Below are 26,805 nucleotides of genomic sequence, written 5' to 3'. Positions count from 1 at the left end.
TGGGCACTGTAGAGCCTTGCCCTGTAGAGCACAGCATCTAACCTCACATTATAATTTTGAGTGTCTGCATGGGCAGCAGCTCCCACTGGATTAAAAATGTCAGTGGATGGGCTCTCAAAAATGAGCAATTAAGGGCCAATAAGGAATTTTTTGTATTGCTTTTTGTAATAGAAAAAAACAGATACACCAAAAGGCTCAAGTTAGGTACAGGAATCCGTATGTAGACACTCAGAAATAAAATTTGCCAGTGCGCTCAGTAGTGGCTGTTTGCATTTGTTCTCCCACAAGGCACATTCATCCTTGCCCTGTTGTAAAAGCCAGAGAAGGGAAACACTGTTGTTTCTTTAATGTCCAAGAATTTCCTCAAAAATGCTTCATCTTGTTCTCGTGCTGGGCTTGCAGAGACAGACATCTGGAACAAGGGTTTGAAAAGATTTATCATTTATAAGAAAAGATATTCCCAAAGAAATGCCAGTATCTTTTCCATGAGAGAAAGAAAGGAAACAGTTTTAAGAGTTTTGTATGGCCAGTTATTGAAAACTTTAGATTTTTGTCTCATATTTCAATGACCTGGCTTATGTCCTTCTTTTTTTACGCTTTTAAGCTGGAACTGGAGCAACAGAAGATGCAGGAAGAGCAGGAAAACGCACCTGAATTTGTCAAAGTCAAGGGCAACTTGAGGAGGACGGTCCAGGAAGCAACAGAAGCACCAGAGTCCTAGAGCCAGCACTTGCTAAGACTTCCAGCTTTCCTGTGGAGAGAGGCTTTCGCAGGTTGTCTCAGATCTGCCCTTCAAGAGGGAAAATCACAGTGTCCAGCTGACACTTACTGAAGATGAGATTTTTAATTCCTGAGACATGTGGATTAAAAAGACTGTACCTTAAACAGATCGACTTGCCAAATGCATTTCTGAGATCAATGGATAAAGAGTCTGTCAGTTCAGTGTCATGGACCAATCTGATGTGCTTACTCAGAGATTTTAACCAGGGATACTAGAGAAACTCCTTCAGTGTTGCACTGCTTTATCTCTTGTGATCCTAGTTTAGTGGAGATAACACAGATTATATTTTGCTTTAAAACGCAACAAAAATCTTCCTGTGATATCCTATGAAGCTTTGCTGTGCAGGTAAATTTCCTCCATCTAAACCTACAGCTTGTATATAACCAACAATAATTCGTGTTTAGTTGGAATTTTTACCAAGTCCGGGAGGAAACGAGGTATGTCAAGCGCTGCTGCCCATCCCCACTAGGATAGGCAGGTGTGGGCAAACTGAGAATGCTTAAAATTCACCAGCAGTGAACAGTTAAGCAGCCTTAAAGCCCAGTTCTCCTGTTTAGGATGTAGAATTTGGGCTATGAAAGAGTAAAAAACTGATGATCCTCTCTCCAGAGAGAATCCAGAAGCTGATTTATCTCTGTCTCTAAACTTCTCCCTTCCACCATTGTGTGCAGGCGTGCGCAGTGCTACCTGTGAATTTACCTCTTGCGTCTCAATGCAAAATGACCTGTCTTCTACTTTTTGTGTTATGAAATCCTACATACTTTGCTGTTGTGGCCTTTCTCCTCCAAGGACACGCTGATCTGAGTACAGTGTTAACACATTACTCAGTAGTGTTTAAACTCGTTTGCTGGAACTGAAATCGGGAATCTGATCTGCCATCAGTTCCTGCTTTTGGCTTGCAGGACTTTGTTGCAGTTCCTGCAACAGAGCAGTGCTTAAGCCAGACCAAACTGATCACTGGAATCTACTGAAGTGGAAATTTTTTCCCTAAAGTAAGGCATGAAATGAAATTAATTTTATTTTATCCTTCCTTTAGCCTCAAGAAAAAAGGGAAATGTGTTGCCACTGAGTCTAAGGGTCCAATTCTGTCACCTTCTGTGTTTCCACAAGTTGCCCCTATGACTTGCCATTAAATAAAATATTGCTCAGCTTGCACAGGGATGGCAGAATCTGATCCTTAATGCTTATGACTACTAGTTGTCCACGAAAGCCTGGGATGAGGAGGGGGGAACAGATCACTCATGTAGGATTATAGAGTTGGATTCTTACCTGATGTGAGTGCGTGCAGATACCTTATCTTCAGAATCTGGGGATAAATCCTCATCTTCCTTGGCTGTCACAGTCCTAGGCCTCACTGAAGCTGTGTTTATCCGTATCAACTGAGGATCTAATCCTAGTATTTGCCTTAGGATGCTATACAAAATACTTTCTACTTTGTAGTTACATTGGACATAACTGTTTAAGAACACTTTTTATTAATATCAACAGTGGTGTGTTTGTATTGTAAAGGTGGTGGGGGAGGGTTTGTTGGCTTGTGTTTTAGTTCCTTTTGCCTGTAAGTATTGCACATTTTAAATACAATTTCAGTAGAGCACATGGGAAAAAATGCTCACAATTAGAAATGTTTCCTAGATACAGACTTCAATTTGTCAGGATCCAGGCATTTTTATGAGGTCATAATCAGATCAAGAGTAAATTGAATTGTGATAAGCATATTGCCATTGATTTAGACTTGCAGTGTGACTCATGTCTAGATTAAATGTGAAGATTGTCTACCAGACTGTTCAGATTATGGACATACAAAAGACAAAGGCCAAATGTAAGACTCTTCCATGTATTTTTCAAGTAAGGACACCCTGAATGCTGCAGGTTCTTCCCTCTCTCCTTCCCTTCTTCTGGAAGGAGAATCTTGCTTTTTGAGGCAGCACATTATTCAAATGCTTACACTGATTGAGTTTGTTTCATTTTGTTGAGACAACACTATATACGAGCCTTTCATGCCACACTCATGTTTTATCTTAGCCACCGTTGGCCTACCAAACTTCATGCCTGTTGGACTCCGCTCCACAATTAACCTTCTGTGCAGTATAGAAACATCTAGAAGTAGGTGAGGAAACCCTCCTCTGTCTTGAGCAGACTAATTCTTCTCAGCCATTTCCCCTAGGTGAGCATGGCAATCCTACCATGCATGCACAGTGAAATGAAGTTTGTGCAACCCAGATGGCACTGGAGTCAGTAGGGGATGAGGACCTGTCTTTGGCTTCAATGAGTGTGTTGGATTGAGCCCTTCAAGGCTGAAGGGCATTCTGCTTTCTTTCTGTGTTAGCTTGTGTTTCAGGGTAGCGTTTCTCTTTCTGAAACACAGAAGGCCAGAAAACTCTCTTGTACATCCAGCGTGAAGTAGGTTTTTGTTTTCACTTGGCATTAATTCACTGTGTGAACAGAACATCAATGTGTGTGTTAGAACATCTTTGAATTCTGCTGACCCTTTTGTATAGGAATCCCAGCCACCTTATGTTGATTCGACAGGCAAAAGCTTGTCGTACAGTCAGGATTGGGCTAGAGCAGGCAACCCTTAACTGGGCAGTCAGCTGGCCACACCACAAGTGTCCTGAGCAGCGACTCAAGTAAGAAACTGCTTGCCGCTGAGTGTAAGCAATTCCTAATCTGCCCTTTAGCTAAATGAGTTTTAAAGCAATCTGGCAGATACTTCAGTGATTTGAAAATGGCTCACTTACCACTTTGTACTTTTTTAAAACTCTTGCTTTTGATAGTATAGTAGTAACTTTTTTAGCATTTTTGTGGCTTTAACCTTCTGTTAATATCTGCACTTGTTTGAGTGTACATATATAAATATATATAAATATAAAAAGGGAGCCTTAATGGATTTGTTTTCATAATTTAATATTTTTTGTATTTGCTCTTGTATAATTGTTTTTAACTAAAGGTATTATGAGAACGAGGGTGGAATACTTAGAACCAAAGTTACGCTTAATAAAATCTGCTACGTGCTTGGCATATGTGGTGGTGTCTGTTACGTCCTAGTGAAAATAACACCTTGGGGACTGCACTAAGATCTGGGTTATTTCAAGTTCTGCAGAACAGGGGAAAGTATCAAGATCATGGTGACTTTTGGCTCCTTTAAGCTGTATCTGTGTATTTGTATGCAAAGTTATTGGCAAGATAGTTGGCAGAAAAATCTCATTGTGTGTCATAGTCTTATTATCATAGAATCATAGAATGGTTTGGGTTGGAAGGGACTTCAAAAATCATCCAGTTCCAGCCCCTCTGCTGTGGTTAGAGACACCTTCCACTGGCTCAGGTTGCTCAAAGCCTCATCCAACCTGGCCTTGAACACCTCCAGGCATCGGGCATCCACAACTTCCCTGGCCAACCTGTGCCAGTGCCTCTCCAACGCCACAGCAAAAAACGTCTTCCTAATATCTAATCTAAATTTCCCCTCTGTCAGCTTTAAAGTGTTACCCCTTGTCTTATCCCTGTGCTCCCTTATAAAAAGACCCTCCCCAGCTTTCCTGTAGGCCCCTTTGAAGTGCTGGAAGGTTGCTATAAGGTCTCTTTTCTAGGCTGAACAACCCCAACTCTCTCAGCCTGTTCTCATAAGGGAGGTGTTCCAGCCCTCTGACCATCATTTTGGCCTCCTCTGGACTTGTTCTAACAGATCCATGCCTTTCCTCTGCTCAGGGCCCCAGAACTGAATGCAGTACTCCAGGTAAGGTCTCACAAGAGCAGAGAAGAGGGGCAGAATCACCTCTCTCAGCCTGCTGGCCATGCTTTTTTTGTATATTTTTGATGCAGAAAATTTTCAGGGCTGTGTAGCTCTTCAGTTAGTGCAAAGAGGGGCAGAACATGAAGGAAATCTCTTGATGAGGATGAAACAGTTGTGGAAATCATCCCCTATCCTGCTAACTTCATCAAAATGCACCAGGCAAAGCTCACCCTTGAAATCATAGAATCATAGAATCATAGAATAACCACGTTGGAAGAGACCCACCGGATCATTGAGTCCAACCATTCCTATCAAACACTAAACCATGCCCCTTAGCACCTCGTCCACCCGTGCCTTAAACACCTCCAGGGAAGGTGACTCAACCACCTCCCTGGGCAGCCTGTTCCAGTGCCCAATGACCCTTTCTGTGAAGAATTTTTTCCTAATGTCCAGCCTAAACCTCCCCTGGTGGAGCTTGAGGCCATTTCCTCTTGTCCTGTCCCCTGTCACTTGGGAGAAGAGGCCAGCACCCTCCCCTCTACAACCTCCTTTCAGGTAGTTATAGAGAGCAATGAGGTCTCCCCTCAGCCTCCTCTTCTTCAGGCTAAACAACCCCAGCTCTCTCAGCCGCTCCTCGTAAGACCTGTTCTCCAGCCCCCTCACCAGCTTTCGTTAGCATTGCTGTAGCTCCATCCTGAAAGGGTATGAGGAAAGAGTAATGAGCCTGGTCCTGAGTTCAGCCCTACAAAGGTCTTTTTAATTTTGCTGGTGCTCAAGCCTGTGTTTCTAGTAGGAAAAACCTGGACATGTGAAAGGAAGTGCATGCACAAATGGTTTGTTGGGTCACATTGCTTGGTGCCATTGCTAAAAGCAAAATCCTGTGTCAACAGCAGATTGAATTAGGAGGGGAAAGAACAGGGCTGAAGCAGGTGTGGGTCATCAGATCTCCACAAAGATTTTCAGCTCTTAGCAGTGAGGCCTGGTCAGGCGGGGACAGGTGGTGATGGAGGGGGAGGTGGAGTGGAGTGCTGGTGAGATGAACTGGGGGAGGAGGACAAGAGCAGTGAATTCAGAACAGATGTCAGGAAATGCTTTTTCCTTCAGAAACTGCTCAGCATGTGGACTAGGTCCTGGCAGTACTGCTGATGCAATGATGCTGGACCCTCTCCAGGAGCTGTCAAATATGGGCGAGATAAGAAAGAAGAGAATTATAAGGGGTGGTTTTCTACGGCCTGATGGGGACACTGCCCTGTGCTCTCCTACCTCAAGCATATCCAAATGTGTTTTGAATTATCCTTTGATATTTCACTCCAGCTCCATAAAGAAAAGAGAGAGTGTATGCGATCTGTGTTTGTAGCGTGTCCAGCAGAAAAGATGATTTTCCTTTTGTATGCCTTTTTGGATTGAGTTGAGCTAATACACTTTGTCATGTGGCTTTGCAAGCACTGGTCTGCTGGGGGCTTTGCTTATGCTTCTGTGGCTGTATGCAGGTGGGTTGTGTCATGCCATTGCTATGTGGAAAGAAGGACCTTCCAGTCCCACGGCTGCTGTCACAGTGCCGTGAATGGCATTCATAACCTAAAACGGCTGATGGCTCTTGTGGTGACCAGTTATGCTTAAGAAAATAACTGAATGAAACAGTAGGAAACAGAACAGATTCAGCGCTATGGTTTCCACAGGAGCAGAACTGATGATGTTAGGGTGAAGAACAGGAGGGCACATGGGATTCACAATCGGAAGAGTACTAACACTCAATGAGATATGAAGGAGGGGAAATATGAGGTATCTTTCCCTCTACTTCACCACTTTAAACTGCTTGTGTTCTACTTAAGATCTTTCATCTGTCAGAGGTGGGGTTTGTGGTGCCTTTGTCAATATTAAGGATGAATCTTCTTAATGGAGGTGGTGGAAACCATGGGCAGAGGAAGTGTTTGGTGATAGTAATAGAGCACAGACATCCTGACATCTCACTCCAGTGCTTGTCTTCCACAGCCTGTCTTCTGGCAGTGCTTTAGAGCTAGGTAAAGGCTGCAGGAGGTCCATCACTCTGCCTGCATTGCCTCTCTGAGGTTAGAGAGAAGCTACTTCTGTTCTTTGGGTACCCAGGGGTCCATTTTGCTGAACCTGATAGGTGCATTTGAGCTAATCATCTGGATTTCATTTGTATTGCTGTGGAAAAATCAGCCCTGTGGAGCACAGTTCCCTTCCTTTCTTTGACTGCAAAGGAACCTGCAGCGCTTTACTGGGAGGGAACGTCATCTGCATTGCAAGGACTCTGAAGCTGGGCATTCAAATGCAACCTCTAAACCACCAGGAATTTTTCATGGAGTTTTGCTTGCCAGGAAAGGTGAGGCACTGGATACCTTTAGGAAATTCGGCCTTTAATCCCGATGTGGTTCATAAGTTAATAAAAAGCCTGTCTCTCCACTGCACTCACCAGCTCTGGTGCTGGTGCTGTGGAGTCTTCAGCTGAGCCCCTGAAGTGCTGGGGAGACTTGCTGGGAGCTGGGGAGAAGGGACCTGCCCCTGGCTGAACACCGATCAGCTGGAGGGGAAGTGGCATCTCCACAGTGGTGGTGAGGGACAGCGAGGAGGGTCGTGAAGCACCTGAGAGGGGGCTTCAAGAGCCAGAATCAGCCCATACAGCTGTAGTACTTAATTATCTGAGTAATCATTTCCTGAATTAACTTCTATTATGTACCCAAGTCTAATCTCTCCAGTGGATGGCATGAGCAATTTAACACAGATTGAGGCTGGCATTGAGTAACTCCAGCCTGATTAGATGGGAAGAAGAAATGTACTTCTTTTCCCCTCTTCAGCTATTTGGAAACAAATCTTTCATAATGCAATTGAAATGCCAAGTCTGCTTCATTGTGCTCAAAAATTAAAGAGCACCCAGCAAAGCCTAAATCCTTTAGCAGGGCTCATTTGAAGAGCAGATTGCTCGGTATAGAAAGTCAAAGGGAGCTGCCCTGGCTCCCAGCTGCTCTGGAGTTGGAGGGTGGCAGTCCTGCCCATCCGAAATAGGCTCCCTGAAAAAGGGGGTATGTCCAACAGGATCTCTGTCTTTAAACTCACCTTTGGTAAATGAAGCCTAAAAGATTCTCCAGTGTGAAGCTGATCAGGAGTTTGTTTTCATCAGTAGCAGCAGGAAAAGAGAAAGCCCCTTGAAGGCCCTTCATCACTGCAGTTGTGGACCATAACGTGTAAGTTTCCCTGATGTATAATTTCAGCACTTGTCTTTATCCAGTTTTATTTCTATGCTGATCATTTAGGTGAATTCTCCTCTGTGCAATTTCAGGGTGCTGCCTTCAGGAGCTGAGCTCAGCAAGGAAATGGCTTTTGGAAATTTGCTGAGCACAGTGGTCCCTATACTTCAGAACTGTGGGTTTATTAGGAAAATTATCCTCTCATTTCTAGTACAAATTGAATTAACTCATTAAGTACCAAGAGTATATTATCTTCAAAACACAGATCTTGCATTTCTTGTTATTTTCTTATTGCAAGGGAGTTGTTTCTGGTTTGCATCAAGAACTCTATTCCCTGCTTATTTGGAAATTGTGCTGATAACCAGACCAGAAGTGAACAGCAAACTGCCTATAGAGAGCTTTGAAAACCTCCTCTGCAGGGAGGCCCACTCAATCCTGATGCTGAAGAGCAGGGATTGCTGTCTGGGGAGGAAAAAGGAGGTGCTAAAAAGGAAGAAAACAGTGGGAAGGTGAGTCCATGACTGATGAAGATTTCTACCTTGAACCCAAGGTTAGACAGCAAGTTGAGGATGATGCAGAGCCTGTGTTCTCATTTAATGTACCAAATATCTCCTTCCCCACCCCCAAGCTTCACAGAGCTTTTGACTCCTTCCCTATTGTTTCTTTTCACCCAAGCTCTTGCTGCCTATTTTTTGTTGCCTATTCAGGCTCATTTCCCAGTGCTGATTTGTAATGAAAGGCACTTAATTAGTGAGGAATTCTTGGGATGGATCCTAAAATGGGTGTTTGGGATTGACAATTGCACTGCCTGCAGAGTGAAAGCAAACCTAGCCCAAACTCTCCATATGTTGGGAGTGGAAATAAAAAAGACAGTGTATGCAGGGTAGGGGAAGCAGATAGGAATAAAAATTCAAACTACATGTCTGATACAACATGAATGAGCAACTGGTATATGATGTCTGACACGAAATTATCCTGAGACTGTGTCTGTAACTGTTTTTATTTAACAAATTAAGAAAATTTGTGTCCGTGTGTCAGACCTCATAGTTGTATCAATGTATTTATCTCCCCACTTAAAAGGAAGGGCTGTGATGATGGAAGCCCAGTGGAGGTGAGAAGGAGGATGGATGTACGTTGTGTTATTAGCAAGAAGCCTAAAACACATAAAATGATAGAATTGTTAAGGTTGGAAAAGATCTCTAAGATCATCCAGTCCAACCATCAACACAATACCAACGTGCCTACAAAACCATGTCCAAAGCTCCACATATACATGTTTTTTTAACACCTACATGGATGGAGATGCCATCACCTCCCTGGGAAGCCTGTTCCAGTGTTTCACCACTCTTTCAGTTAAGATATTTTTCTAATATCCAATCTACAACCTCCCTTGGCACAATTTGAGGCCATTTCCTCTCATCCTATCACTTGCTACTTGTTTGAAGAGACTAGTACCCCCCTTGCTACATGCTTATTTCAGGTAGTTGTAGAGAGTGATGAGGTCTCCCCTCAGCCTCCTCTTCTCCAGGCTAAACAATCCCAGTTCCCTCAGCTGCTCCTTGATGCTGTGAAAAAGGACAAACTCAATAATCAATGCTAATTTGATTATTAAACAGGTATTGCTTTAATAAATAACGATGCTGGACACACAGGGAATCATTTTGCCTAATTTGTGTGTCCATTGAGACTGGTAACAGGACTTTTATACTGGTTAAACATACATATTCATATAGATTCTGAGAAACACTGGTTACATATTCTGGAAATATTGGTGAAACATACATAGAACCCATTATCATGTCTTATCACCCACTCTTGAATGTATATCTCAGTTCCTTTGTGTCTTCAGGATCCTCTGATGCTCTTTATCTTATCTCCTCCTTGTGTCCTCTTGGTGAGCTCAGGTATGTCCTTGTTTCAACTAGTAAACAAGCTAAACTCCTGTTACAATCACATTCTTGCTTACTGCAAGCTGGCCAAGATTTGATTCTTATTATTCTTAACGATTTATTCCTTCCTTCATCCTCATAAGGCTTGTTCTCCAGCCCCTTCACCAGCTTTGCTGCCTTTCGTTGGACGCACTTCAGCAGCTCAATATCTTTACATAGAAACAATCCCTGGGCAATGTCAGATTGCTCTGCTCAGGGGGATAAAAAGCTGCTTTGAATTATTTACCGTCGAGGTGATTTTTCCCCCCTTCCGCTGCGCCGCATCCCGAGGCTGTGTGGGCGCCGCTCAACCCGCACCCGCTGCTGCCACCTGCTGGGCAAAGCGGGGCCGAGGGGGGCGGTTCGTGCCCGGCTGGAGGATTTCACCCTCTGGGATGGCCCTGCCGAGGCTTTTTCATAGACTCATAGAATCACCAGGTTGGAAAAGACCCACCGGATCATCGAGTCCAACCATTCCTATCAAACACTAAACCACGTCCCTCAGCACCTCGTCCACCCGTGCCTTAAACACCTCCAGGGAAGGTGACTCAACCACCTCCCTGGGCAGCCTGTTCCAGTGCCCGGTGACCCTTTCTGGGAAAAATTGTTTCCTAATGTCCAGCCTGAACCTCCCCTGGCAGAGCTTGAGGCCATTCCCTCTCGTCCTGTCCCCTGTCACTTGGGAGGAGAGGGCAGCTCCCTCCTCTCCACAACCTCCTTTCAGGTAGTTGTAGAGAGCAATGAGGTCTCCCCTCAGCCTCCTCTTCTCCAGGCTAAATAACCCCAGCTCCCTCAGCCGCTCCTTGTAAGACTTCTTCTCCAGCTGCTTCACCAGCTTTGTTGCTCTTGTCTGGACTCGCTCCAGAGCCTCAACATCCTTCTTGTGGTGAGGGGCCCAGAACTGAACACAGGATTCGAGGAGCGGTCTCACCAGTGCCGAGTACAGAGGGAGAAGAACCTCCCTGGACCTGCTGGTCACACTGTTTCTGATAGAAGCCAAGATGCCATTGGCCTTCTTGGCCACCTGGGCCACTGCTGGCTCATGTTCAGTCGCTGTCAACCAACACCCCCAGGTCCCTCTCCTCCAGGCAGCTTTCTAGACAGACTTCTCCTAGTCTGTAGCACTGCACAGGGTTGTTGTGTCCCAAGTGCAGGACCTGGCATTTGGCCTTGTGTTGTGTGTCCTTAACAGTTGCTGAGACGTCCAGCTAAAAAGCTTTGGGTGTGTTTCGAGATCTCAGCAAGTCGGGAGGTGAATTCACAAAGGGGGGATTTGGTGTCTCAGTTTCTGTTGAAATGCTCAGTCTGATTTGCCATGGAGAGGGCTGTTGTGGAGCATCCAGGGCCGTTTTGCACAGGCAGATGGAGATCCAAAATGTTATCAGGATGTTGTGGGGGTGTGATAAGCCCAGCTGTGCCAGGTTTGTGGCTGGGACTGCCTTCTCCAGCAGCTGGTCCTTTACACTTAGCAGCAACAGCAACCCCTCTGTCTTACTCTGGGGTCATTGCAGAGGATTTACATACCCCTGCAATTCCAGTAACAAACACAAAATCTCTGTGCTCCATCCCCTCTGCCTCCTTCCCCCTGGCTGCCCCACCAGCAATGGTGTTTTTCCTGGTGCCACTGCGGAAGATGTTGCTTTGCCCTTTTTTCACTGTCAGCCCTTCTGCTTCTTGGCAGGAGAGAGACCCTAGCCAGACCCTCACTCTGCCCCGGGGAAGGGGCTCACGGGACGCCATCTGAATGCAGGCTGGGAGAATCCACTCCAACATATCCTGTCCATGCCTCTGCAGTTTCCATCTTGGTCTCCAGACCTTTGTCTTCTCCCTCTCTTCACCTGTTCAAACTCCCTCCTTTGCCTTCTAAAGATGCCCCTGTTCCCCATCCTCATGCTCCATCCTCTCGGCTGACAGCAGATTCCTGCTGTTGCTATAACAACGAGCAGCATCCTGGCCAAGTTGGCCAGACCCTGCCACACTTCTCTGCCTGCATCCAAATCGCTTCCCTATGTGTGAACACATTTGGTTCCTCCTCAGGCCTTCACCATCTGCCTGCAAGAGGGAGATTACTCTGTTCAGGGGGATGCCAGCCCTCTGCAGCTCCCATGTGCCTCCTTCCCCCTCTTTGCATGCTTTGCACCCCTCCAGTCAGGCTCACACATGACATGGATCACATTTACTGTCCCACACGCCCTCCAAGCCAAAACACCACTGTTTTGGCCCATCGACCCCTTGCAGATAAAATCACAAATATATGAAAATGAAAGGATTGCTTGAAATACGGTGAAAAATGATGTGTCCAGGACTGTGTCCTGACCTAGCCTGGAAGCTGGAAGACATGTCTAGCACAGAAGTATAGCAAAAAGAAAACAAATAAAATCATATATCAAAGTCATCGGCTATCCCTGCCCTGTGGTCTGAGCCTCAAGTCCACTCCACGGAGTATCTGCTGGTGCTGGCTAAAACCTCTCTTCTACTGCAGGCTGGTTATAGGGTGCTGCAACTAGAGCTTGCTGTGCCTGTAGAGAGTGGAAAAAGCAATCTTTAAACTCCTGGGGACGCAGCTAAACCGAGCAGCAAGCAGGTATTTGTAGCTTTTCCACCTTGTGTAGGGAGCTTCACTTAAAAGTCCTTTCTTTAAGCCTTTCTGCAGGTTGACTGCAGCAAAATGGAAGATGCAGGTGGGAAACAGCAAGTTCTCCTCTGGCAGGGAAAGTGTGGCACCAAGCTCCTCACCTCTTCTGAGCTCCACCTCTGCTGCTCTTTCCTTGGGGAAGCTGCTGCCCCCAGGGCTCATCGTGAGTTCTTCTGACAGCTGTGCTGAAGATGACCTCAGACTGCCTCCTGGGTTAATGCCAGACCGGTGGGACATCAGGAGCCACATGGTGTCCTCTGCCATCTCATCACCTCACGATTCAAAGTGTTCCAGCTGCCGCTTTACCTGTACCATATTCCATGCCAGGCTGTGGGTCTGGGGAAATCTGGGGGTTTCACAAAAGAAATATTACATAAGGTATTTCCCTCTAGTGGGTTAGTGAGCCTCAGGAGCTGGTCTCCTCCAGTGTTCTCTCTGTTTGTATGATGAATAAGGTACAAGGCAATAGGGACCTGCTGAGAGTTTGTTCCCAAAAAGTACTCTTGTGTGCACTTTTAAGTTCTCCATCCCCTTGGCATTTGTGACTCATCCTTACTAACTGAAATTAAATCACTTGAAAACCAGAAAATTAAAAGCAAGCTGGAATGCTTATGGCAGTTTCTGGTCCTTGTAGAAATGAACTGGTTTTGCAGTCCTGCCTGTGGCTGGAACTATGTATCAGCTAGTGATATTTTTGGTAGTGTTGTGACCTCAACCACAATATAAATTTATTTCTTTATATTAAATTTTATATTAAAGAGCTGTTCTTTAAGTTCATCTTTGGTTGCAGATGTGAAGAGCTCCCTTATTCCAGAGCTTCTCCTCTTTCCTTTTTTAAAACAGCTTTTGGGTGCAAAATGCTTTTGGCTCTGTGTACAGATGGGCTTTTCACACGGCCTGGTTTTGATAATTGGGAAGAAGCTTGAGACAAATTTGAGAAGCTACTGCTACTCTTCCATCAGGAGGAAGCATATGTTCTTCCTGTGACTACCCACAACGGTGCCCTTCGTGCTGGGTTTTGCATCCTTCAAGGTTAGAGAGAGGATATCTTTAAGGAAGCTCGTAAGTGCCATGGGTTCTCTTGCCAGACAGAGTTTTCATAGAATCATAGAATAACCAGGGTGGAAGAGACCCACCGGATCATCGAGTCCAACCATTCCTGTCAAACACTAAACCTTGCCCCTTAGCACCTCGTCCACCCGTGCCTTAAACACCTTCAGGGAAGGTGACTCAACCACCTCCCTGGGCAGCCTGTTCCAGTGTCCAATGACCCTTTCTGGGAAAAATTGTTTCCTATGTCCAGCCTGAACCTCCCCTGGCGGAGCTTGAGGCCATTCCCTCTTGTCCTGTCCCCTGTCACTTGGAAGAAGAGGCCAGCTCCCTCCTCTACACAACCTCCTTTCAGGTAGTTGTAGAGAGCAATGAGGTCTCCCCTCAGCCTCCTCTTCTCCAGGCTAAACAACCCCAGCTCTCTCAGCCGCTCCTCATAAGACCTGCTCTCCAGCCCCTTCACCAGCTTTGTTGCTCTTGTCTGGACTCGCTCCAGAGCCTCAACATCCTTCTTGTGGTGAGGGGCCCAGAACTGAACACAGGATTCGAGGAGCGGTCTCACCAGTGCCGAGTACAGAGGGAGAAGAACCTCCCTGGACCTGCTGGTCACACTGTTTCTGATAGAAGCCAAGATGCCATTGGCCTTCTTGGCCACCTGGGCCACTGCTGGCTCATGTTCAGTCGCTGTCAACCAACACCCCCAGGTCCCTCTCCTCCAGGCAGCTTTCTAGACAGACTTCTCCTAGTCTGTAGCACTGCACAGGGTTGTTGTGCCCCAAGTGCAGGACCTGGCATTTGGCCTTGTTAAACCTCCTGCCATTGGAGTCAGCCCAGCGGTCCAGCCTGTTCAGATCCCTTTGCAGAGCCTCCCTACCCTCCAGCAGATCAACACTTCCACCCAGGTAAGTGTCGTCTGCAAACTTGCTAAGGGTGCACTCGATGCCTTCATCCAGGTCATTGATAAAGACATTGAACAGGGCTGGACCCAGCACTGAGACCTGAGGAACCCCACTTGTCACTGGCCTCCAGCTGGATTTCACTCCATTTCCCACCACTCTCTGGGCCCGGCCAGCCAACCAGTTTTCCACCCAGGAGAGTGTGCGCCTGTCCAGGCCAGAGGCTGACAGTTTCTCAAGCAGAACGCTGTGAGAAGCTGTGTCAAAGGTTTTACTGAAGTCCAGGAAGATACATCCACAGCCTTGCCCTCATCCAGCAGCCGAGTCACTTTATCACAGAAGGTGATCAGGTTAGTTTGGCAAGACCTGCCTTTGGGAACCCGTGTTGATTGGGCCTGATCACCCAGTTCTCTTGCATGTGCTTCATGATAGCACTCAAGAGCACCTGTCCTATGACTTTCCCTGGCACTGAGGTCAGACTGACAGGCCTGTAGTTTCCTGGGTCCTCCCTGTGGCCCTTTTTGTAGATGGGCACAACATCAGCCAGCCTCCAGTCCAGTGGGACTTCCCCAGTCTTCCAGGACTGTTGGAAGATGATGGAAAGGGGTTTGGCCAGCACATCCGCCAGCTCCTTCAGTACTCTTGGATGTATCCCATCTGGCCCCATAGACTTGTAGGTGTCTAGTCAGGCTAGCAAGGCTCTAACCACCTCCTCTTGGATCATGGGAGCCTCGTTTTGCTCCTCTAGCTCCTGGGTTTGTACACAGACGGAACGACTTTCTTTACAATTAAAGACTGAGGCAAAGAAGGCATTAAGTACCTCAGCCTTTTCCTCATCCCCTGTCACTGTTGTTCCTTCTGCATCCAATAGGGACTGTATGGTCTCCCTAGTCCTCATTTTATTATTTATATATTTATAGAAATATTTTTTGTTATCTTTCACAGACTTTGCCAATCTGATTTCTAGTTGAGCCTTAGCCCTTCTGATTTTTTCTCTACACAATCTCACTTCCCTCCTGTAGACCACTCAAGAGGCCTGTCACCTCTTCCAGAGCCCATAAACGTTTCTCTTCTTCTTGATTTCACTCAAGATCTCTCTGTTCAACCAAGCTGTTTTTTGCCCCTGCCAGCTTTTTTTCTGGAACATGGGGATGGCTTTCTCCTGAGCTGCTAGGATTTCCTTTTTGAAGAGCTCCCAGCCCTCATGGGCTCCCTTGCCCTTAAGTACTGTCTCCCACGAGACTTTGCCAACCAGCCTGCTGAAGACGTCAAAGTCTGCCCTCTGGAAATTAAGTGCTACTGTCCTGCTAACCACCCTCTTCACTTCACCTAGAACTGAAAACCCTATCATCTCATGATCGCTTTCTTCTAGGTGTCCACCTACTGCCACATCCCCCACAAGGCCTTCTCTGTTCACAAATAGCAGGTCCAGGAGGGCACCTTCCCTTGTTGGGTCACTCACCAGCTGTGCAAGGAAGTTGTCTTACACACACTTCAGGAGCCTCCTAGACTGCTTCCTTTCTGCTCTATTGTACTTCCAGCAGATATCAGGCAGATTGAAGTCTCCCTCAAGAACAAGAGGCATTGATCTAGAGATTAACCCCAGCTGTTTATAGAAGAGCTCATCAGCTGCTTCTCCTTGGCTGGGTGGTCTGTAACAGACTCCCATCACAAAAGCTACCTTCTTATGGGCTCCTCCGATTTCAACCCACTTTGGTCCCATAAGTGGAGACCGTCAGCTGCTCTTTTTTGCTGCACACTCAGAGGTGTGTTCTATGCCTCAAAGCAGGCTCAGCTGAAAGCCATGGTGAGTCCAGCCTGTGCCAACTGCAATCTGGCCCAGATGTTCTTGTCCTTACTTTGGTTGTTTATATAACTTGCTAATTCCATTTGAATCTCCAGGTCCAGTTGTGCTGGTCCACCTTCCCTAGCGTGGGGATGCCCCAGAGGCAGGGGCGAGAGCAGCTGGCCAAGGAGTGACATGGTCTACTACACAGATGATATCCCTTGACTCAAGTTGACTTACCCAGTGAAATGGAATAAAACCCAGCTGCAGATCACCTTGACACCAGCAAACCTCTGTCACCTGTTTTCTCTGGAGAAAGCATCATTCTTTCTTTAAGCCCATCCAAATAGGTACGTACAATGGATCCTTGTTTCTCACCTGCCATTTCAAGGGCTATTGGAGGAAGACATCAAAGTTTCAGAAAAGTATCCTTGTTTTCCAGTAGCCTGAGTTTCTTTGTTCCTCACTAGTCTAAGGACTGCCCATCTGATCCCACAACAAAGCATTTGAGAATCACTTATTCACAAAGATGAAGTGTTTAGACCCATTTGGTCCTGTGCATCATTTCCCATACAATCCCCCACAGATCTGTGCTACTGTTCTAGGTTAGGGCAATCTTGGGCTTCCTCTTCAATACATGATTTATTGCTCTGTCAATCGATGATTTATTCCTCTACCAGTCCATGATTTCTTCTAAAGTTTTCATTCCAACCCCAGTCAGATTAAACTGAGAACACTACTGGTGCAGTATTTTACAATTTGGACACTAGCAGAGGTTTCCAAATTCTGGTTATTTTTTTTTCAAAAAGAATTGGCCAGTATCCACCTCCATCTAGCAAGTATTCAAATGAGTTTTACATGATTTAATACAACAATTCACAAAACCAGAACCCTTCTGATAATGCCAGAGTACATTAATCATGGCCTACAGGAAAGCTGAGGACGGGCTTCTTATCAGGGAGTGTAGTGATGGGACAAGGGGCATGTTTTTAAGCTGAAAAAGGGGAGATTTAGATTAGATATTAAGGAAGAAATTTTATTCTGTGCGGGTGATGAGTCATTGACACTGGATACTCAGAGAAGTTGTGGATGTCCCCTCCCTGGGAGTGTTCAAGGCCAGGCTGGATGAAGCTTTGAGCAACCTTATCCAGTGGAAGATGTCCCTGCCTATGGCAGGGGGGTTGGATCTAGATGATCTTTAAGGTCCCTTCCAATCCAAACCATTCTATGAGTCTATGATTCTATGAATTTGTGGCTTTCTGAGTCTGTGTATTTTTTCCATTCCCAGTTTTTAACTCACCAAGATATGTAGGGTTGCTGCTAGGAATGTGGTTAAGCCTCACTGGCTCCTATGCCTTTTTCTTCCTGCTTTCTTACTTGAGAAGTATTTCAGAAGAGCTATTTTATGTTCCTTTGTCGATTGCATGTGTCAAAGCAGTTCCCTCAATCTGTTTGTCCACACCTTGAATTGGATTTGTACAATCATGCATTCAGGAAAAGATAAGTTTGGGTTTTTTTTCTTTATTAGCAGTTATTATAATTCCTAAAGATTTTAAAAATAATCTGCTGTGTGTCATTCTGAATAAAGTTTGTAGTCGGATTTAGTTACCACTGAATTCATATGCAGCAATGATGGTATCCCAATACTTGGGCTAATTTAAAATTGAAGATATTTGGAATGTCGAAGTTTCCAAATAAGAGGAAAACATCTTAGAAAATATCTGCATAGTAAAGTGATGCTATTCAATGAAGGTGTTCTGTATGTACATATCCTTCAAAGTGGCTGTCTTCATCAAGGCCAATATTCAGCCAAGGGTCTTCCAAAAAATCACTTGTCTTGAAAATGTCAGGATTATCCCAAATGTAGCAAGAACGGGACTAGAAGACATTCATGATCTTTCTTTCAGCCATGGCTGTCTGTTTTGCCTGTTGTGAGGCAGGGGTTAGCTCATGGAAAGAGCACTGAATTCAGTTCAGAAATATCTCATCTGATATTCAATTTCAAAAATATTTGTATTGCAGGCAATGCAATCGTCCATGTTTTTCAGAAGCTGCTAGGAGCGGTGCTGGAGATATTTGAAGATGATGCTCTGAGCACATGTGGCTCCAGCATTCTCCATTGTGTTTAAATGTGCCTTGAGTCCACAGGAGTACAAGCACAGCTTGTGCAGCATGAGGGTGCGCCTGGGGAAAACCGCCTCAGGATAATTCATTAAGAAAAAGAAAACAGAGGATGCTGCTTGGATCATCTCATTTATGTAGTTTGTTCTTTTCCTTTGTACTACAAAAATACTTTACTGAGTGGCTTTATGTCGTGAACGGCTGCTTTAACAGTTCCTTCTGTTAAAAATTCAGTGTTCATTTTAATATATTTTAACATTTCTGTTTTGTAAGGAGGGTTGAGGAACATGACGCTAAGCCTTCTACAAAGTTGTTAATGCTCCTGCAAATCTACAAGTGTCACATTTCTAGAAGTTCATTGTTTCAATTGCATATTGCTGTACCAAGCAACATTGAGACCTGGGTATTTATTGTTTATAGATCTTATTTTTCGACCCAGTTCTTTGGGCAGCTCTGGTTTATTTCCTCTTGATTAACTGTGTTTAGATTTGTTTACATTCCTCCTCTTAAATATTTTCCTCTTTATGTTACCTCAAGCATCAGTCACTATGAATGCAAAGATGCACAGGCCATCTCCAAATTGTGCATGTAGCTTCCCAGTTATCACCCCTTATTGCTCTTACGTTAAAGCACTGAAGAGAGAAAGCATTGTTCTGTGGGCTGAATGGCAAACAAAGAGCCAAGAAACTCCTGGGTTTTATTCTTGGCACTATTTCTAGCTCACTGTGTGGTCCTGGCCTCCTCCTTGAGGCTCTGTTTCAGCCAACCATTACAGCTCTTTGCTCCTGTTGAGACTTTGAACAGCCCACTGAGTTCAATGGGAAGCTGACAGACTAAATGCTTTTGTATTTTGGTTTTAATCTTCTGGTATCAATTGTTCTGGTGTCAATGTCATGTATATTACATACCCTGAATGAAAAAAATATATCAACATGCATAAAAGATAGAGGTGAATCTACTTACTTCGGGGTTTCTCATTGCCATTTGTAATAGTTCAGAAGGCAAAAATTAATGAGGTGTAGTTAAAACAATAATGCAGCATGAGAGCACAAGTCCAGAACACCAATTAAGCTGACATCTTGTCCGCAGCACAATGAGAAAGATGCCTTTTTGACTTATGTATTTTTTATATAGGCATTGAGCTGCAGAGTTAACTTTGGTACTTTCACTCTATGTTGAAAAACCGAAGAGTGTCTGATGTTGTGTAGCATGGGTGCTTCAGGGAGTGGGCAGCAAAAACCAGATTACACAGAGATTCTGCAAGACAGAGGTTCTAGCTGCTCCTGGGATCCTTCCCAGACATGTGCAAAGGAAGGGGGTTCCTCAAGCAAGAACACTTCAGACTTGTTCCTGCACCTGGAGCTTTTTCCTCTGCCTTACTCTTTGCCTGGATAGGAAAATGAGATGCCTTTAGGTATGATTTAAAGCTGGTCATGCCGATTTAGGGATGGAAATCCTCTTATATTTTAATGTGATTTTTTCTGCCTCTAAGTGCCACTTTGAAAATATATTTCCTGGTTTTTAAAATTGATGAGATAGTCTAGAGGAAGGCAAATGGTGTTCGATACTCTCTACTTTCCGAGGTTTGGAAGGTTGCCTGGGAATATTTCTATATTTCAGAAGCTTTTTGAGAAAAAAGATGTGAAATTGAAAAGCCAGAAGAGAGTTCAAGTGACCTGGGTTATTTCTCTGCCTAGTTAATGAAAATCAAATAAATACACTTGTTCTTAAGCGGTGCTTTCTCTCCGGAACATCAAAACATAGCATGTTACTAGGTAAGATGCATATCATTCCCTACTCATCTTTTGGAGGGGCCAGAGCAAGACCTATTGTAAACAACCCCAACCAGTCTCATGGTCCTTTCTTGTGAGCCTCATCTTGACTTATCCCATCCCTGGGTACATCAGGCAATTTCAGCCAGTTTGCTGTTGCCTGCTCAGCTTCTCACTGGTCTACATTTGGATTCCTGCTGCTGATCCGGGTCCTGTGCTCAGAAAGCCACACAGTCCCTCCTGCCATGCAGGAGCTGAAACAAAAAGCCAGAAAGGACAGAGGAGGGTTATGTGAGCTGAGGAACTGTCACCTCAGCTGACAGCTTGCAGAGTTGCATGGGGGCTGGGCATTGCTGGAGGTTATATGGCAGTCCAGACCAAGAAATTATTCCTGATGGAGACCTGGTGTTGGGCTGCACCTGTGGAAAGCACCAGCAGTGCTCAGCAGTGCTGCCATCCTCGTAGTGCCATCCTTCCGCAACACTGCTGCTTAAGGCATGTACATGTGCTTAAGACACTGGTACTTAAGGCATGCAAGAGAAGATAATGGACACCCGATGTGGTGGACAGGTGTGGAGTCAAAGTCATATGAGATATTCTGTGTTTGTAGCCAGGCTGAAGTGTCTCTGGCCTTGCAGCTTTCTGGCCTCTCTGTGCACAGCAAGCATTAAACCTTCTTCTTGTGGCTAATGAGCTGTGCTGCCTGAGGCATGTGGGTAACACTGAGCTTGGGTTCAGACCCTGGAGAGCTGAAGTGAGAGCTTGCAATGCCTCATGTGTAGAGCAAGATGCTGCCAGTTCCTCATGCCGTGAATCAGTGGAGCTGCAGTAGTGACCTTACACTGGATCTGGCTTTTCAACCAGTTGAAGCTCCGATTCATTTCGACAGAATATGATGTAATTAGTGGAGCTAGAACCTGAACACGATGTGACATTCAAAATTTCTTTCCAAGGAGTTCTAGAGATTTGAGATATATATATATAAATATCTTATATCAGTATTATAATAACACAGATATTTAATGTATAATGTTAAACTTATAACATGACTAAGGATTTATCCTCTGATATGTGACATCCTCAGCTATGTGGAACATGATGAATAGGTAAATAAGCTGCAGGGGTCAACCACAGTCAGGCAACCCATAAATGTAAGCACTTCATTCTCTGCAAAGACCAACCTACAGTGATTGTATTAAAATGTTATATGGGTGCATACTCTACCTGAAAAAGAGGGCCTGTCAATACTAAGATTTCCATGCACAGAGATGGTTTTTCCTGCCAGAGGTGCATTGCAATAGACACAAACATTTGCATTTTCTGCTTCATGAGGCAACTGCTGGATGGGGAGTTTTTCACCCAATAGTGTGGAAATAAAATACGTTTGACAAAGGCAAAGTCTGAATGGCATATACCAATAATCAGAGGCACCAGTCTCAATCGGGGGTTTGCAAAATGCACACTGAAGTTTTTCTAAACAACATCCTCGATGTTTGAATTCTTGAGCTGCCAGATTTCTCAAGGCCCAAAGGCACTAAAGAAAAAAAAAAGAAAAGATGTACAAACAGAATTTTAAATAAAGCTCTCTCCAGAGAGGAAGCTAAAAAAGAATAAGACTTTGCTCCTGTGAGGGAGAAAAGGAGCTGAACACACAGGTCCTTTGTTGTGTTAGACTCTTGAACTCAGCTCACAGTGCTATCATTTCCAGTGTCTTTGACTTGAGGTGGCTAACACCAGAAAAAAAAACAATGCACAACTATCAGACGGCTTTATCTTGGGGAAGACTTCCAGGAACTAGAAATCCTGCCTGAACTGTAACAGTTTTATTTTCGTGAAGCAACAAAACAAAGTCTGGAGGAAGGACTCCCTGTGGAGTTAGTCAATGAAGCAGCTCCTTCCATGCTAGCACAGCCTGCACATTTGGCACTGGGCAGAAGACCCAACCCAAAGAGCTGGCATCCTGTCTGAATTCAGAAACAATTAGGGAATTTGAAACGGTCTGTGCTTGGGGCACCAAAGTGCTTGCTTAGTTACGTAAATCTCAGTCCTGATGTGAATGCCGCAATTGCAATTTGTTAGTGACCTGAGCCTGGGCCTTTAATTCCTGTTGAAATCACTGGAACGTGAGCATGCATCTAACACCATTGTCTAGAAGGACATTTAACTTTGTGAGGGAGCACCTTGGTCTGTCTTCAGAGAGGTATAATCAAGTAAGATCTCACTGTTGGCTTTGATATCTGAAAATCTTCCAAGACACCTTTCCTTCTCCTTTGACTACACAAGGGGCTTGGATACCTAAAGATAATTTTTCATTAGAAGCATGGACCCAGTTTCATACATCTGGTTCCTGCTGCTCATATCTGGATGGAGACTTAAAAGACATTCTTACAGTCAAGAGACTTCAACAGAAATTTAGCAGACATCTGAGGATAATCCCGCACCACTGAACCTAGGTGGGATGGAGCTCACTGCAAGAGATACTCTTGACTACATGCAAGTTTTGAGTAGGGAAAATAAAATTCTAAGGAGTCTGTAAAGGAAATCCTGTCCACAACAAGAAGTTACAGGTAATCAGCTGGTGCCCAAGTGAATTTTGCAGAGAAGCTGTCTTGTTTCAACACAATAAGACATTGAACAACCATGTAAAGATTTTTTTTCTGAGTTTCTGGCTCAGTGGAGGTCTTATGGATGGGTAAAAAGAATGAGAAGAACTGAAGGAAAGAGGAGAAAAAGCTGTTACCTCCTCAAAGTACTTTATATAGCTATTTATGCATCATCATATAAGCATTTTGACCCCCACCAAAAAAAAAGAATGCACACCCTTGGGAAAAAATGTAAGGAATTTTTTTCCAGGAAAACCCTTTTAGGGATGATTTGCATGCTAGAGGGAGGAAGTAATCTCAGCTGTGCAATTCCTATAGTATTTCAAAAAAATGACTTGAGGTGTACCTGTGCTGTAATGACTTCCAGGACTATAAAACAGAGTGAAAGGAATAAAGGATGAGCATGAGAAAGTTCCTCTGAGAAATTCATTGTCCTGTGATGATCAAGAAGCCTTTAACCCTTGGAAAATTTCTCCTACAGACTGCAGATGTGAAAAATGTTTCCTGCCCAGTAGTTCTTACGAGAGAGTTAACAATAAATGGGGTCATATTACACCCCACATCATTAGAGAAGATTGGTCTCATTGTTGCTGAATATAATTTCCTTCTGGCCTGGGATTAAAAATTACTTAAATATGAGCAGAGGATACCAGTGGGGATTCCCTATCATTGGTAGGGAGATGCCAGTGATTTTTTATACCTCTCTTCCTGCATCTCATGTCCAAGGGGGAAGGAAGGAATGACAGCTGCCCTTCAGCTGTCCCTTACCTGTGGGTTGGTCCTGCCAGAACAGCCTGATGCAGGCTGTCTTAGGATACAGCAAGCACCAGCAGCCAGCTTTTCTTAATTCTGCTGCCAGAAGCAGCCAAATCAGGGGCCTAAAGTTATTGGTCTCAAATATTCAAAAAATCAAATGAGAATTGCAAAACTAATGAAACAAGCCTTAAAAAAATAACTTGAAAAACACTCAGTGAGATTATTTTTTTTTTTTCTACCTACAATTTTTCTGCTGCTTTAGGCGCCAGAAGCATATGTTTTAAAGTGATGGATAAGCTGTCCATGCACACATCTTAGGTAAGCAGACATGTAAGGTCAGGAGGCAGGACTATTAACAAATACACCACATCTTTCTAAATACCAAAGTGTTTACCAGTTATTTGTCTTCAGCCCTTAGTTTTGTAGTGCTGCTGGTGAAAAATACGGAGAAGAATCTTTGGAGAGCCTTTCTCCACAGTGCTGCATTTCTGGGGAGCTCCTGATATTTCATTCCTTTCTACTTCACCATGGTGGTATCTGAACAACTTCTTGCTGAGCCTGAAGCTCATGAGTAATATCTGTCAAAACTGATTGCAGCTTTACTGCTGCTGAGACACTGTAATGTCAATTCTTCTTATATTTAGCTTCTCAATAGCCCCATTCTGAATTCAGACGTTTGCTGTAATTTAATAAAACACTCCAACAAATATATTTGTGTCAAACAGAAGTGTCCTCAGTGGTAAGTAATAAAACACTTAATCCAGCTGCAGAAGCATGGAGTGTAATATTTCCTGTAATCATTTCTATTTCTGTGTGGCAAGATGACCTTAAAATCTCGCAGAATGCATCAAACTCCAGTGCTGGAAAAGTTCTCATTTACCCTTCACCACCTAATGAGGATTTTTTCCTTCTCTGGTCTCCAGGTTGAAAGAAGATATAAAAGAATAAGTACTATGTGTGTTGTGGCACTGAATGATCCCAGCTACACACTGCTCAGTTTGTTTTAAGTAATTTAGCATCTTCTTTTTCCTTGTTTTTATTTTTTTTAAATGCCAAAAAATCTGGAAAGACAGTTTAAAAAATTGTTGTCATTGGAAGAGAATTTTTTTTTGCTTTGATTTTTAATTCTGTTAGGAAACCAATGTAGTTTAATGGAATGAGTCTGTAAAATTAAGAATCTCTTTCAACTACTGCTGGTTTTCCGGCTTCTTTTTCTTTTATCCAAAATTTTTGCAGAATATCTATTAACTCCTGGGACTCCACATTCTGGAGGAGCATTTTATGTTTCACCTTACAACTTCTTGGAAAGTCTGGAAGGGGTTTGGTTGGCTTCCCCCTGAACTTCAGACTGTTAGCAAGTAGGAGAGCTTTCCTTTCTTGATGTTTCTTCCCTGGGGCTTTTGAGCACACGAAGAATTTCAGTTAGGAGCTGCAAATAGTAAACACACCAGATTACAGTGAAGGGCACCATGGAAGAGTGTCAGCATCCAAACACCACCGCTCCAGCTTGGTATCACTAATAACTGCTACCGAGAGAGGGGGCTGTACAACACGCTCTTTTAGCTTATTTCTTTGTCTGGTGCACAGATATTTCTCATCTTTCTATTTTGTTGCAGATCCTCTCCCAGGTCCTCTTTTATTTACACAGCCATTTAAAATACATATATTTAAAAAGCTAAAAATAAGTATAAGGAAACAAAAAACCCAGAGGGACACATTGACTAGCTAAACTTCAAAGCCATTCCTTCCCCACTGCCTCCTGTGTCTACACATTTCTCAGTTATGAAACGCCAGTGTTTCATTTAACTTGCTGCCACTAGCACAGCGTGACCTTCCTCTGTTTATTCTGGATAGAAAGAAGAAACTGTCTCAAGGGAGTGCGATGGGCACTGCAGCTGCTGGGAGAGGAGGCTGAGGAGTCAAAGCTTGGCCATGGTTCTGCAGTGCACACTCCCATCCCAGGAAATGCCCAGCACTTGTCTTTTCCCAGACACTCTGCTTTCCCCTCCCGAGCACACAGATTCATCATTGACCACAGATGGGACTCTCCAGGAGGCAGCAGAGACTTGGGAGGTCCAAGTGGCAGGGTTTGCAGCGAGGAAGGTGTCAGTCATTTCTCAGTGGGCCCCTTCTCTTGCAACCAAGATGCTGGAGCTGTCAAGATGTAGTGAAGCTGATCAGAGGATTTCAGACAAGCTGAAAAGAAGATAAATCCAGAGGCATAGTGGGAAATTAACCCCTCTACTGTTTCTACAGCTGTTATGCGTTGAATCTTATGCACTCAGAGTTAATAAAAACATGGCAGAACACGTGGTTTCCACAAAAAACTGCATGTTTTACGTCTTTGATATCCTCTATCTCACTGAATTTCATTCCTAGGGGTGAGAATTTGTTTAGGGTCAATGGTTGGACAAATGAGGCTGAGGGAGGTCTTTGAGACTGGCGAGAAATGAAGGGGATGGGACCTGTACATCTGGGGGCTCTTCTTAGAAAGGCATCATGGCCTTGGAAAGCAGGAATCTGACTCTGAAAGAGAACTTTGCAGTTTCCAGAGTAGCAGTAACACCTCTAATGTATAACATGTCTACTTACCCACACAGAATTCCATGAGCCTGAAAACTGGGACAGAAAATCTAGGCTGTTGTGCCCAAAAAAACCCATAAGCTGGGCTGTTGTGCTTCAAGTATGCAACCAACAAATGGGTCAGATTTCCTCCCTGACTTATTGCTTATTTCTGTTCTTACAGGACTTTTTAAGCATCTAATTCACATTTCCAGTTACTAGGTCCTGGGTTTATATTTGGGTTCCCTCTTACCACTGGGCACAGCCAGATTTTTTGAGCCATATAGAGGACTAATAGCCAGCAATTAGATCATTCTCTCGAGTGTGAAAGAGCCAGGTGCTGGGCTGTCCTCTGCTTTTCTTGACATTTGCATTGAACTCAGGGCTTCTGACTCCTCAGGGACTTACCTACCTCTTGGGCATTTAGAGATGTGCTAAGCTGTGTCTGCCTTTGCTGGTGTTTAGCCACTTTCTATGGTAATTGAGATGATGGAAGAAGAGAAAATAAATGAGAAAACCTGGGAGAGGCAGCAAAAGTAAGCCCTTATAAAGTTGCTATATGTATTTTAAAAGATGTAAATGATCTAAATGTGCAATATATAAATTCCAGGTAACACTACACCCTCATTTATTCTTAAAGAAAATCCTGGGCTAGATTTTCAACTGGTATATTCCATTTTGTTGCCAATTTAAAAAAAAAAATAATTATGCAGATCAACACTTTGTAAAGAATGACTTGGCAGCACGACACCAGCTAGAGCTTTAAGGCTGAGTTTATTATTCAAGCTGCTGCCTTCTGACAGATGTAAAGGTTCAGGTTAAAACGTGATTTCGTGGATTTTTCTTGTGTTCGTGGTTGTTGGGCTGAGTGGCCAGCAAGAACAACAACTAGTTTACCTTGAAATGGACTTAAAAATTCTACCATAATTACACTATTGTGTATCAGCAGAAGATTTCAGCCGTGTTATTCAGTTTTCTT

At 44.2% G+C, this 26,805-nt stretch overlaps 1 protein-coding gene across 3 annotated transcripts in view; it reads left to right on the top strand.

Moving 5' to 3' along the window:
* The window catches only part of FAM107B (family with sequence similarity 107 member B), a 62,895-nt gene extending 58,913 nt beyond the window's left edge, over positions 1-3,982 (top strand). For all 3 annotated transcript variants that reach the window (XM_069874881.1, XM_069874701.1, XM_069874786.1), the window contains one exon: positions 605-3,982. In XM_069874881.1, the coding sequence (XP_069730982.1) occupies positions 605-721 (117 nt within the window). In that variant the 3' untranslated portion in view covers positions 722-3,982. The remainder of the gene's footprint in view (positions 1-604) is intronic.
* Positions 3,983-26,805: the final 22,823 nt, after the last annotated feature.

This window comes from Phaenicophaeus curvirostris, chromosome 1, assembly GCF_032191515.1.
Source record: "Phaenicophaeus curvirostris isolate KB17595 chromosome 1, BPBGC_Pcur_1.0, whole genome shotgun sequence".
Classification (NCBI taxonomy): Eukaryota; Metazoa; Chordata; class Aves; order Cuculiformes; family Cuculidae; genus Phaenicophaeus; species Phaenicophaeus curvirostris.
This window is presented reverse-complemented; position numbering and strand designations above follow the sequence as displayed.